The sequence below is a fragment of the Pseudorasbora parva genome, chromosome 8 (genome assembly GCF_024679245.1).
Source record: "Pseudorasbora parva isolate DD20220531a chromosome 8, ASM2467924v1, whole genome shotgun sequence".
Classification (NCBI taxonomy): domain Eukaryota; kingdom Metazoa; phylum Chordata; class Actinopteri; order Cypriniformes; family Gobionidae; genus Pseudorasbora; species Pseudorasbora parva.
The window spans coordinates 41,709,205-41,722,683 of record NC_090179.1 but is presented as its reverse complement, the minus strand read 5'-3'; the positions used below and the strand labels follow the sequence as shown (position 1 = coordinate 41,722,683).

General features: G+C 37.1%; 1 protein-coding gene across 2 annotated transcripts in view; it reads right to left on the bottom strand.

Annotated features, from left to right (window-relative positions):
- The window catches only part of acsl3a (acyl-CoA synthetase long chain family member 3a), a 190,060-nt gene that overhangs the window by 132,366 nt on the left and 44,215 nt on the right, over positions 1-13,479 (bottom strand). For both annotated transcript variants that reach the window (XM_067451328.1, XM_067451329.1), the window contains exons 7-11: positions 8,905-9,028; positions 8,079-8,150; positions 6,654-6,793; positions 5,921-6,093; positions 3,723-3,797 (exon numbers count right to left, since the gene is read on the bottom strand). In XM_067451328.1, the coding sequence (XP_067307429.1) occupies positions 3,723-3,797; positions 5,921-6,093; positions 6,654-6,793; positions 8,079-8,150; positions 8,905-9,028 (584 nt within the window). The remainder of the gene's footprint in view (positions 1-3,722; positions 3,798-5,920; positions 6,094-6,653; positions 6,794-8,078; positions 8,151-8,904; positions 9,029-13,479) is intronic.

Sequence of the window (13,479 nt, the reverse complement as noted above, 5' to 3'; positions counted from 1 at the left end):
ACAGACGGAAAAAAAATCAAGCTTTCAAAGAAAAGAACACTAGCCTAGAAATCTAGACGCACCCTAGCGGCAGCAAATCTAATCTGCCCACGAGTGTCGTCTAGCAACTCTCAATACCCTTCTGAGCTGTATTAGCCAAACTCTTGCCGGGCCAATCACATCGTGTATAGAGTCGGTGGGCGGGGCCATAATGACGACGGCCGAGTTGCATTTGCGTGCTTCTAGTAAACACAGAAACTGGCAAACGGCGGCGGTCTTTCGAAATCAGCTTTGACCGCGACTCTGGAAGACTCGGAGTTAAGCTTTTCTCTGAGAAAAGAACAAAGAACGGCACTGAAGTCATTCTTAAAAAGGGAAGATGTGTTCTGAGTTTTGCCGACCGGATACGGCGAATGTTTAATCTATCAACAAGCTCTGTTTCACCTTCGTTGCTCTGGTTGGTTGTAGCACTATCCTATCGCGTGCAGAGGGAGTTTGAAAGACAACCGTTTATCCCGCCCCTCAGATTGAGCTGTCAATGGTGAGTTTCAAGACCAAACATCTTGATGTGGGTCTGGCTTGTCAGGCTAAAAGAACACCATACCTACAGTGAAACATGGAGGAGGCTCATTATGTTTTGGGGCTGCTTTGCTGCCTCTGGCACTGGGTGCCTTGAATCTGTGCAGGGCACAATGAAATCTCAAGACTATCAAGGCATTCTGGAGCAAACGTACTGCCCAGTGTCAGAAAGCCCTGCAGTCGCAAGTCATGGGTCCTTCAACAAGACAAATGACCTCCCCAAAAAAACTAAAAACAAAAATCACCCAAAAATGGATGAGAACAAAACATTGGACTATTCTGAAGTGGCCTTCTATGAGTCCTGATCTAAATCCTATTGAACATCTATGGAAAGAGCTGAAACTTGCAGTCTGGAGAAGGCACCCATCAAATCTGAGACAGCTGAAGCAGTTTGCTCAGGAAGAGTGGGCCAAACTCCCGGTTAACAGGTGCAGAAGTCTCATTGAGAACTGCAGAAACGTTTGACTGCAGTGATTGCACAAGGTTGTGCAACACAATAGTAGGTTAGGGGTCCCATTATTTTTGTCCATGCCATTTGTAATTGTTTTATTATTTACAATATTTTGTCAAAAAACAAAAACAAAAGCAAATTCTGATTTCTATTAAAAAATGAATGAACATTGTTGGATGTCAATTTCTTTTGTCAGTTTCAAGTTATTTCAGAGAAAATTGTGCATTCTTGTTTTTTTTTTTGTGGAGGGGTCCCAACAAATTGTAGCACGTCTGTATATTATGCACCCTCTATATTGCTAAATGTACTCGATTTTTCATAACAGAAAAAAATACCAGGATACCCTGGCTTCTCTTGAGACTCTGCTACTTCAGAGTGGTCAAAATGTTATGCTAAACCGCGGTAGGTTGACGTGACAGTCTTTTTTCACTGCAGTTTTAAATGAGAAAATACTCAGCAATGGTGTTGTCTAATGATTTTGCATATGGTTTGTCTAAAAGCATTTTTTAAACACCACAAAGACATACACAATCAGGCATAACATTATGACAGGTGAAGTGAATAACACTGATCATCTCTTCTTCACAGCACCTGATAGTGGGTGGGATATATTAGGCAGCAAGTGAACATTTTGTCCTCAAAGTTGATGTGTTAGAAGCAGGACAAATGGGCAAGCTTAAGGATCTAAACGAGTTTGACAAGGGACAAATTGTGATGGCTAGACGACGGGGTTAGAGCATCTCCAAAACTGCAGCTCTTGTGGGCTTTTCCCGGTCTGCAGTGGTCAGTAACTATCAAAAGTGACCAAAGGAAGGAACAGTGGTGAACCGAAGAAAGGATCATGGGCGGCCAAGGCTCATTGATGTATGTGGGGAGCGAAAATTGCTCAAGGAAGTTAATTCTGGTTCTTATAGAAAGGTGTCAGAATACACGGTGCTTCACAGTTTGTTGCGTATGGGGCTGTATAGCCACAGACCAGTCAGGGTGCCAATGCTGACCCCTGTCCACAACAGAAAGAGCCAACAGTGGCACGTGAGCATCAGAACTGGACCACAGAGCAATGGAAGAAGGTGGCCTGGTCTGATGAATCACGTTTTCTTTTACATCACGTTGATGATCGGGTGTGTGTGCATCACTTAACTGGGGAACACATGGCACCAGGATGCACTATGGGAAGAGCCGGCGGAGGCAGTGTGATGCTTTGGGCAATGTTCTGCTGGGAAACCTTGGGTCCTGCCATCCATGTGGATGTTACTTTGACACGTACCACCTACCTAAGCATTGTTGCAGATCATGTTCAGTCTTTCATGGAAACGGTATTCTCTGGTGGCTGTGGCTCTTTCAGCAGGATAATACTCCTGCCACAAAGCAAAAATAGTTAATGAATGGTTTGAGGAGCACAACAACGAGTTTGAGGTGTTGACTTGTCCTCCAAATTCCCCAGATCTCAATCCGTTCGAGCAGCTATGGGACGTGTTGAACAAACAAATCCAATCCATGGAGGCCCCACCACTCAACTTACAAAACTTAAAGGGATCTGCTGCTAACATCTTGGTGCCAGATACCACAGCACACCTTCAGTGGTCTAGTAGAGTCCTTGCCTTGATGATTTAGGGCTGTTTTGGCAGCAAAAGTGGGACCATCGTTTACCATATATACACTAATTGTTAGTACATTCAATAGTACAGTAATCATATATATTTAAAGGCCACATAATTATGAAGTCCTGCTCAAGTGGGTAAACGCACTATACAGTTAATCTAATTGCATTTAATATAAATGTAAACTATAATACATTTTTATTACAATTCAATTAACGGTTACACTTTATTTTAACGTGTCAGTATTACTGTGTAATTATACATTTAAGTACTGAGTAATAATAATTACCTACATGCATGTACTTACTAAAGGGTTAAAGTCTGGTTTAAGGTTAGTTGCATGTAAAAAACAATACATTGCAGTTTTTTCAAAAACAGCACATATATTGTTTGATAATTTACTTATCAAAGAAATAAAATAAAAAAAGTATATTGAAGTGTATTTCTTTTTCAAGGGCTATTCTGCACAAGAATATCTATTTCTCTTGCTATTAGTGCCTCAATCAAACCGAATGCCTTTCAAAGATTCAAACATACTACTCTGACAAACTTTGGCAAATCCAGCTCCACCAATCAGGGAAGTCGCTTGGTTATTATGGAAATGGGTAACACTGTGATCTCCGGTAATGTGTGACTACTACAAGCCAGTGAAGATTGCCTGGATACTGTTATCTAATGTTTTGTGAGACCTTATTGTTAAAGCATACACGTGTAATTCATGTGACACGTGGCCTCTCATTCTTGTGGCTTTATTAAAGGTGCCATTATAAAACCTTTTGGCCTGCCGGTTTTCTTTGTAATGAATGTGGACTGTTCTTAGTAATTTAATGCATTTTAAAATAAAAACGTTTTGTTACAGTGTATCATTTACAGAACAAAGCTGACCTGATCTTTTCAGAAATAGTTGTAGAATAATTGAATAATTGCAGAATAATTGTCTTCCTTAAAAGGTCGTAAATGACCATAAGTACTTTTTTTTCCACTTCCTTCTCTTTTGTTCTTCCTTCTCATGTATGTCGCCTGATGGATAGGTAAACGTCTGTGACAGTGTTTTTATAAGAGCAGATAAATGCGTGTGTGTGCGTGTGTGTGTGTGTGTGTGTCACACTCACCCTCTATCCAGTCCTTCAGCTGAATTTCACAGCAAACCAATGGTGCGCCAACTCGTCCTGTACTGTAATCCCAAACTACACACATACATAGACATTAAGATCACATAAAACAATCTGTGCTTTGGCTGTAAGGGCACAGTTATGTAATTATTTCCATTGCAGAAAAAAAACCAACAACTGATGACTAAATGTGTTTCTTCGATTAAAAGAAAATCAGGAGTCACCAGCTGCGTTGACTGTTCCACCACAGATTCCTCTGAGAACACAAACCTCAATCATTTCACAAGGCAACTGTCGTCCACAAATGTTCATGTTAATGTTTTTTTTTGTGACCATTGAGGAACAGGACATGGAGTTTCTGACCTAGTTTCATTTGGCTGGATTTTTGTTAATATAATTTTCTCATTAATACAGTTATGTTGAGTATGTATAATCTGTTTACATATTAAAGCGGTCGTATGATTTGTTTGGACTCTCAGATCCACTTATAAGTCAGTCATGTATTTTTTTTGCACCAAAAAGTAATTTAATTTACGTGATAATTTTCACCAAGTTTTGTTTAGAATAGGACAATATAGTTTTGCTCATATTGCTTGCTTGTGTTGTAAAAACTTGAGCTTTATAGCAACAATGTATGAGAGTCTATTTTCCATCATATGACCCCATGACGTGTTATAATATCCATGATCGTGTGCTTTTAAAACGAGTTATATTTACATACCGTTCAAAAGTTCGGGGTCAGTAAGATTTAAATGTTTTTTAAAAGAAGTCTCTTGCCAAGACTGCATTTATTTGATCAAAAATAAAGTAAAAAACAGTAATACTGAATATATTTGAATATACACTATATTGCCAAAAGTATTAGGACACCCCTCCAAATCTCCAAATCTTTTCAATCACTTCAAAATAATTTCTTCACAAATAAATATTCCACGGTCAACTGTTAGTGGTTTTATAACAAAGTGGAAGCAATCAGGAACAACAGCAACTCAGCCATTAAGTGTAAGGCCACGTAAAATCACAGAGTGGGGTCAGCGCATGCTGAGGTGCACAGTGGGCAGAAGTTACCAACTTTCTGCAGAGTCAAGAGCTACAGACCTTCCAAAATTAATGTGGCCTTCAGATTAGCTCAAGAACAGTGTGTAGAGTGAATCATAAAATGGGTTTCTATGGCCGATCCGCTCATCCAAGCCTTACATCACCAAGTGCAATGCAAAGCATGGGATGCAGTGGTGTAAAGCACACCACCACTGGACTCTAGAGCAGTGGAGACGTGTTCTCTGGATTGACCAATCACAGATTTCTGTCTGGCAATCCGATGGACGAGTCTGGGTTTACCGGCTGCCAGGAGAACAGCACTTGCCTAAGTGCATTATGCCAAGTGTAAAGTTTGGTGGAGGGGGGTTATGGTGTGAGGTTGTTTTTTAGGGGTTGGGCTTGACCTCTTAGTTCTAGTGAAAGGAACTCTTAATGTTCAGAATACCAAGACATTAGGGCTGCAGCTATCAATTATTTTAGTAATCGGAGTGTTCTACAGATTAATCTGTCAATTAATCGAGTAATCAGATCTTTATTAAAGAGCAATTCTAAATATATAAGCAAAAATAAGACATATCTTAAAATTAACATCTTATTTGTTTAGAAAAATTACGTTTTATTACTGAAATTGCACACATTAGGCTAATAACTGTAAAACTAAACTATTTAAAATGTTTAGTTTCACAGTTATTAATGCAATTTCAGCAATACAATTGAATTTTTCTACAAAGAAAACAAATTAGATGTTAAGTTTAAGATACCCGTCTTATTTTCTCTTTATTTTTGCTCTTTAATAAAGAAAACAAGTTATTATTTTTCCAATTAATCAATCGATTAAGTGGTAGATTAATCGATTACAAAAAAAATTGATAGCTGCAGCCCTAAATCATTCTAATATGCAGATTTGCTTCTCAAGAAAAATTTCTGATTATCATCAATGTTGAAAACAGTTGTGCTGCTTCATATTGTGGGAGCTGGGATTCTTTGATGAATAGAAAGTTCAAAAGAACATTGTTTATTTGAAACAGAAATATTTAATATTATCTTAAAAAAGTCTTACTGACCCCAGACTTTTGAAATGTAGTGTAGGTTATGAAATATGCATATTAGTATTTGAAATAATGAGATAACGGTGCCGACAGTAGAGGTTTAAATCTCACGCTGGCTGATGGTCCCGGCACCGCAGGTCTCGGTGAGGCCGTAGCCCTGACCCACAGGGCAGCAGAAGCAGATGTTCATGAACCGCTGGGTCGCCGCAGACAGAGGTGCCCCTCCTGACAATAACACCCGTAAACGTCCACCTAACAACGCCCTAACCTTTCGGAAGACCAGTCTGGAGAGAGAAGAAAGAGTTGGCTTTGTTGGTACAGTGTATTAAGGATGTGTGTAAGTAAGAGGTGTTGAGTTTCTGTGGGTGTGAAGGGATGTCAGTGAATGTGAGAACCAATTTTGGGGAGTTAATCAAATTAGCAATGCTATTCAAGGTTAATTCAATAATAATCAAACGCACCATCCCAGAATGTCCTCTTTCTTTTGAGTACTATTGAGAAGACTAATTGATTGTGGCAGATTGTTTCTTAGATATTTTAATGAACTGGTTCAAACATTTGACTCTGTATTACAAGTATAGTGAAATAAATATTTAGCAAAATAATGCTGATTATGACTGATTCAATTATAAAAGTTATAAGTTTTACATTATAGATTTATAACAACGTAGCTATACAAGTTTCACTCTGAATCATGAACAGCTTGAAAAAGAATGTTCTTCATCACTAGGGATGGAGTGTGTATGTGTGTATTAGAGTATTTTTGTGTGTGTGTGTGTGTGTGTGTGTGTGTGTGTGTGTGTGTGTGTGTGTGTGTGTGTGTGTGTGTGTGTGTTAGACGTACTTGTCACACAGTGGGGTGCTGTATCCCATCGCGAGCTGCTCCATCTTATAGTTGTAGGCCAGTAGAAACAGAGTCCTCTGAAAAGTGTTCATTTCCTCCACCTTTAGCATCACATTCTTGTAGATTCTATCCATAATCTCCTACACACACAGACAGAGAAAATGTGCGCATATAAAATCCGCAGGCATAACTGATAACATCACTGAAACATGAACCTCTATGATAGCCATGTTTAAATTTCTGAATTAAAATGATATTGTGGCTTAAAATCCAAACAAAATAAATCCATCACTATCGATTTTAACACATCCTTGCTGAATAAAAGTATACATTTCTTTAAAAAAAAAAGACTAATCCCAAACTTTTGTATATTGTTATACACATTTTATATTTTAAATAAATGCTGTTCTTTTTTATTTAACATATCTGAATGATTTCTGAAGGATCACGTGACACTAAAGACTGGAGCAATAATGCTGAATATTCAACTTTGCATCACATAAATAAAATATATTATCAAAGTATATTAAAATAAATATACAATATAAAAGTTAAGAATTTTCTGAACAAAATTGTGTTTATGTTAAATTATTATTGTTATTATTATTTAATAATACTATTAAATTATTAATGTTTTTAACAGTTGAATAACTTTTGTCCACCAAATCAAAGTCATTGATGTATAACTATCATGCAGGAGGCCATTCTGTGAAGAAAAAGGAAAATAAAAAACATAAAACAGGAAATGACCTCACAAAAGGACCCCTAGACTGTGGGCACAGAAGCAATGATCTCTTCTCACAGAGAGACAGACAGGAGAACAAAAGTTGCAAAAAAACGTATCTGAAAAACCTTAAAGTATCATATTTCATGGTACATGGTTCACAGTAACGGTAATAACCACCATCTGGTACCACCAAGGGAAGTGGATATGGATTCTAATTGAATTACTGCTGACATTTTTCCATTTCACATTGTGATATGAGAGGGTGGAGAAGCCCCTTCTGGATTTTTTTTCAATGCTCCCATATGATTCGGATGTTCTCCCACTGCTGAGAGGGCCATGTCAGCCGCTGTGTTTATGGAAGTTTGCTGAGCTGTGTCGTTATCAGTCCACAGGGACCCTCGAATCCAACCACACCAAGACAGTGTGTGTGAGTGCGAGTGAGTGAGTGAGTGCGTGTGTGTGTGTGCATTTACAGTGTCCTCAGGCAAAGAGAATCTTGAAATTAAACATTATTAATTGTGTATCTACAGTGTGTGAGTCACTACTTGTGTGTGTGTGTGTTTGTGTATGTCAGAGGGATATCCACACCGGGTTTTCTCACGTTCTGTTTACAGCTGCGAATCATTCCGGACAATCACATTCGCTGACATTAAACCCCCAAAGCCCAGAGAGAAACAGAGAGAAAGATTTAGCCTTACTGGTACTGCTGCCATTAGAGTGGGCTGCAGGACACTAATGTCTCCTTTGCTTCCCCTCTTGATCTTGGTTGACTATGAAGTGAAAACAAAAAGAAAAGAAGAGAAACATTAGATTTAGATTTATTCTGTATTATACTACTCCTCAGTAGTGGAAATTAGTTTTCACAGCCTGTACCAGGAGCAACATTCAGCACACATACTGCACATAATACATTTTTATTCTAAAAAATAATGGCATCAGCAACAAACACAAAATACATAAAAATAAATAAACATAATTATGCATTATGTAAATTCAGTATTCTTATAACTGAGAGTACAAAACTTTTTCCCAGGCGTGATTTTTTTTTATGGGGTAGCTGTCTGTATCTATGGCCTGAGGGAAGAAGAGTGAAACAAGAGTTGAGAAGGTGGCTAGGATTTTGTATTATAATGTTTGCTCTACGAATGATAGCAATGTCAATAAGAGCCGACAAGTCGGGAGTTTGGAGACCTATTATTTTTGCAGAGATGTTGGTGATTTTAAAGGGATAGTTCACCCAAAAATCAAAATGTGATGTTTATCTGCTTACCCCCAGCCAGGGCATCCAAGATGTAATAAAAAAAAAAAAATGGAAGTGTTTTTTAATCTTGGATGCATGTTAACCTATTGTAGGAGACTCCACAACAAAATTAGGAGCCTTTAAAAATAGCATAACAGGGCACTTTTAAATATGTGACACACCGGAGCACTCTGTTGAGACCAATTAGAGAGCAGTGCTTTGATGATAAGCCTGCGTTTTAATTTCCAGAAAGTGCACAGTCAATATGAACAAAAGTTTATTACCTGGTCTGAGAGAGTTTGTGGTGAAGAGTAGCCGATTCTACAGCCATGAGCAAAACACACCATTTCAGCGCTCAACTCTAACACATGAGCCAGTGGAAGGTAGCCAATGTATGTGTCATCCTCACTGCGAAAACAAAAATGTTTTTGCTTTCACTTTATTTTGATGGTCTCTTTAACACATTCTGTTGACTAGAAGTTACGCTGCACCTACATGTCTATGGAATTACCTTCGTCTCAATAAAACTGAACAAAACTTTATAAAACTGAACGAAACGTTTTCAGAAACGATCAAAAATATGTCATTACAAAAGAAGAAAAACACATTGAAAATTAAAAAAAATATTTTAGTCGTACAAATGTAACAGAATATTCGGTATGCTTCATTCTTTGTTAATGTTTTTCAAAGATTCGTTTTCGCAAATCGTGGATTGTGAATGCATTGCCGAAGGTTTCGCTTATGTTTCTCAGTTTCTCAGGGGGCTTAACATTTATCTACTCTGATTGGATAAAAAGCTTTTGATGGACAGGTGGAATGATCTCGTGGTGCTTTGTATTAGGCTAGTTCGTAAAGATGAGACATGGAGCGAACGAGCGCCAGATCGCCTCTTATTTAACAAACAAATTAAATGATGCTTTTCTAGTTAACCAGAGATGTTTTGTTTGTATTAGTTAGGTTCATCCGTTCAACAAGATGTATGTCCCACCCGCAAATTACACCTTTGTATATCAATAACCCGCAACGAACTGTTGCACACTGTACATGGACACAACTTTTATCGATATTATTGGTTACTTCAATAACACAAACGTATTGCTGCCTTGAAGAACAAGCGGGTGAAGAAGATGATGAAGATAAAGCCGCCGCTCCATGTCTCTCCTGAGAGCTCATCTTTACGAACTAGCCTAATACAAAGCATCACAAGATCATTCCACCTGTCCATCAAAAGCTTTTTATCCAATCAGAGTAGTTCACTGTTAAGCCCGCCCCCACGAGAGATTTGTGTCAAAACAGCAAACAAAAACAGAAACGTAAGCAAAATCTTTGGCAATGCATTCCCAGTCCACGATTTGCGAAAATGAATCTTTGAAAAACATTAACAAAGAATAAAGCATTCTGAATATCCTGTTACATTTGTACAACAAATATATATTTTTTTCATTTTCAATGTGTTTTTTTTTTTTTTTTGTAATGGCATATTTTTGATAGTTTCTGAAAAAGTTTTGTTCAGTTTTATAAAGTTTTGTTAAGTTCAATTGAGACGAAGGTAATTCCATACATGTCTACTAAATTTATTTTGAGTGTTAGTAGAGTATTAGTATACTTCATTGAAGTATACTAGTACTTTGAAGTATACTACTATCATTGAAGTATACTAGTACTTTGAAGTATACTACTATCATTGAAGTATACTAGTACTTTGAAGTATACTACTATCATTGAAGTATACTAGTACTTTGAAGTATACTACTATCATTGAAGTATACTAGTACTTTGAAGTATACTACTATCATTGAAGTATACTAGTACTTTGAAGTATACTACTATCATTGAAGTATACTAGTACTTTGAAGTATACTACTATCATTCAAGTATACTAGTACTTTGAAGTATACTACTATCATTGAAGTATACTAGTACTTTGAAGTATACTACTATCATTCAAGTATACTAGTACTTTGAAGTATACTACTATCATTGAAGTATACTAGTACTTTGAAGTATACTACTATCATTGAAGTATACTAGTACTTTGAAGTATAATACTATCATTGAAGTATACTAGTACTTTGAAGTATACTACTATCATTGAAGTATACTAGTACTTTGAAGTAAACTACTATCACTGAAGTATACTAGTACTTTGAAGTATACTACTATCATTCAAGTATACTAGTACTTTGAAGTATACTACTATCACTGAAGTATACTAGTACTTTGAAGTATACTACTATCATTGAAGTATACTAGTACTTTGAAGTATACTACTATCATTCAAGTATACTAGTACTTTGAAGTATACTACTATCATTCAAGTATACTAGTACTTTGAAGTATACTACTATCATTCAAGTATACTAGTACTTTGAAGTATAATACTATCATTGAAGTATACTAGTACTTTGAAGTATACTACTATCATTGAAGTATACTAGTACTTTGAAGTATACTACTATCATTGAAGTATACTAGTACTTTGAAGTATATTACTATTATTGAAGTATACTAGTACTTTGAAATATACTACTATCATTGAAGTATACTAGTACTTTGAAATATACTACTATCATTGAAGTATACTAGTACTTTGCCAATGGCAATAAAAACTAGATCATTATGGAATCTACATTAATGCTCATCTTTTATTCAGCAAGTATGCACTAATTAAACATCTTCAGTTTAGAAAAGTACAAACTTCCTATTAAATCAAAGAATCCTGAATAAAATGCATCAGTTTCCACGAAAATATAAAGCAGTTTTTAATATTGATGATAATCAGAAATGTTTGTTGAGCAGAAAATCATCATATTAGCATGATTTCTAATCTATTTCTGATCATGTGACACTGAAGACTGGAGTAAAGGCTTTTGAAACGGTAGTGTAATTTACCTAAGCTGCAGCACTTTTACACCCAAATGGTCATTATTTTATATAGAGATGTATCTTTTTCCAGACAATAGGAAACTTGGTAACTCTTTACCAGAAGGGTTCATTCGTTAAATTCAGTTAACATGAATTAAGAAAAAAAACAATACTTCTATAGCATTTAATAATCTTAGCTGATGTTAATTTCAACATTTACTCATACATTATAAAAATCAAAATTTGTATTTGTTAACACTAGTGAATGCACTGTGAATAACATGAACTAACACGAACAAACAATGAACGACTGTACTGATCTTAACAAATACTGTATAAATAAATACTGTAACAAATGTATTGCTCATTGTTAGTTAATGTTACATAATACATTAAGTATTAATGAATGAAACCTTACTGATCAGGGAATGGATATTGAAATGGATGTTATGAATGTGTTTGAGAAAGAAATTAATGAGAGGTGACTTAATTAAGATGGTACATGTATGTAGACTTTAAAGGGGGGGTGAAACACTCAGTTTCAGTCAGTGTCATGTCAATCTTGAGTACCTATAGAGTAGCATTGCATCCTGCATATCTCCGAAAAGTCTTTATTTTTTTTATAATTATATAAGAAAGATGCGCTGTTCCGAGTCTTTCCGAAAAAAGCCGAGCGGGTGGGGGCGTGTCGTGTGAGCGGAGCTAAATAATGACGTGTGCTCGCTGCTGCTATTGTGTTGAGTCGAGTGCGTCGTAAAGCTTTGTCATCCCTAACAGCGGGAAAAAAACTTTATTCAAAATAAAAATATGGCTTTTAATCAGATACAGCCATACATCTATGATCCGGAATCAGACCCAGAGGCTGCAGTTGAACAGGAGCAGCAGCAAAAACGACTAGAGCAGGACGTCTCTATGTGGTACAAGTTATACACTAACTATATAATATGCTTAGCGGCTTGTGTTATTTACATATTTATACTTGAATTATATCGTCGTATTTTTGTCTTTGAAGGTGAACATGTGGGAAGTGCAGTTGTGCACGTGTGTTTGTGTGTTTACGCGTGGTTTGTGTAGACAGTAAGCGGACTGGTTTTGCACGGCAGGATTAGTTAGTGTTTACATAGAAAGACACGGAATAGTAGCGCATTTGAATGAAGAAGCGCGCTTATTTAGTTCAGCATATTTCCCCACTCTTTGTGTATTGTTGTTTGGAGTGCTTTTACAATACACAAACATAAAGTTACACATATAGTGGCCAGCACTACACATCGCATGCTCCATTGATCAATTAACTATACGTGATCATGTTTGGGCTACTTGATGAGCATAGGCAAAAACACAGACATTTGAAGCAGTCTCACTCACCGCCTGCGGTTCTAACGTTGGGACCTTTATCGTTGGGACTGCTCCATCATTCAGCATTAGGCGATCGGGAAAATCCGGCGTCAAGCTGGGCCTTGTTTATGAAACAGTCGGCACCGAAATGCAGCGAACAGATATAAACATTCGCGCAACTCAGTTGCTGATCCGGAAAAGCAAATTACATCCACTGTTGCCTTAACGCGGGGTTTTTGGCGAATCTGTGCAGGACTGTCTTGGTCTGGCAACCAAAAACGCACTTTTTTGGTGACATTGTTAATTGTGCACATCACCTGTGCAGCATCCTACAAGCCAGCGCTTTGATGGGCGTAGCCTGTTACTTTCGCTCTCTCCCTCTCTCTCTCTCACGCTCTTCCGGTAGAATTGTCCGTAAGGCCCATACAAGGAAATTCCGCCCCCATTAACGTCAAAGGGGACGCATGATCGCAAAAAACTTGCCGAAACTTATGACTAACCGGAAGTAGTATTTTTGACAAAGAAATACTCCCATCAAACGTCCACCTTAACTTTTGAAACTTTGTCTATGTTTAGTATGGGATTCCAAGTCTTTAACAGTGTAAAAAGATCAGTATGCATGAAACAGCATTTCACCCCCCCCTTTAAACAGAAGGATG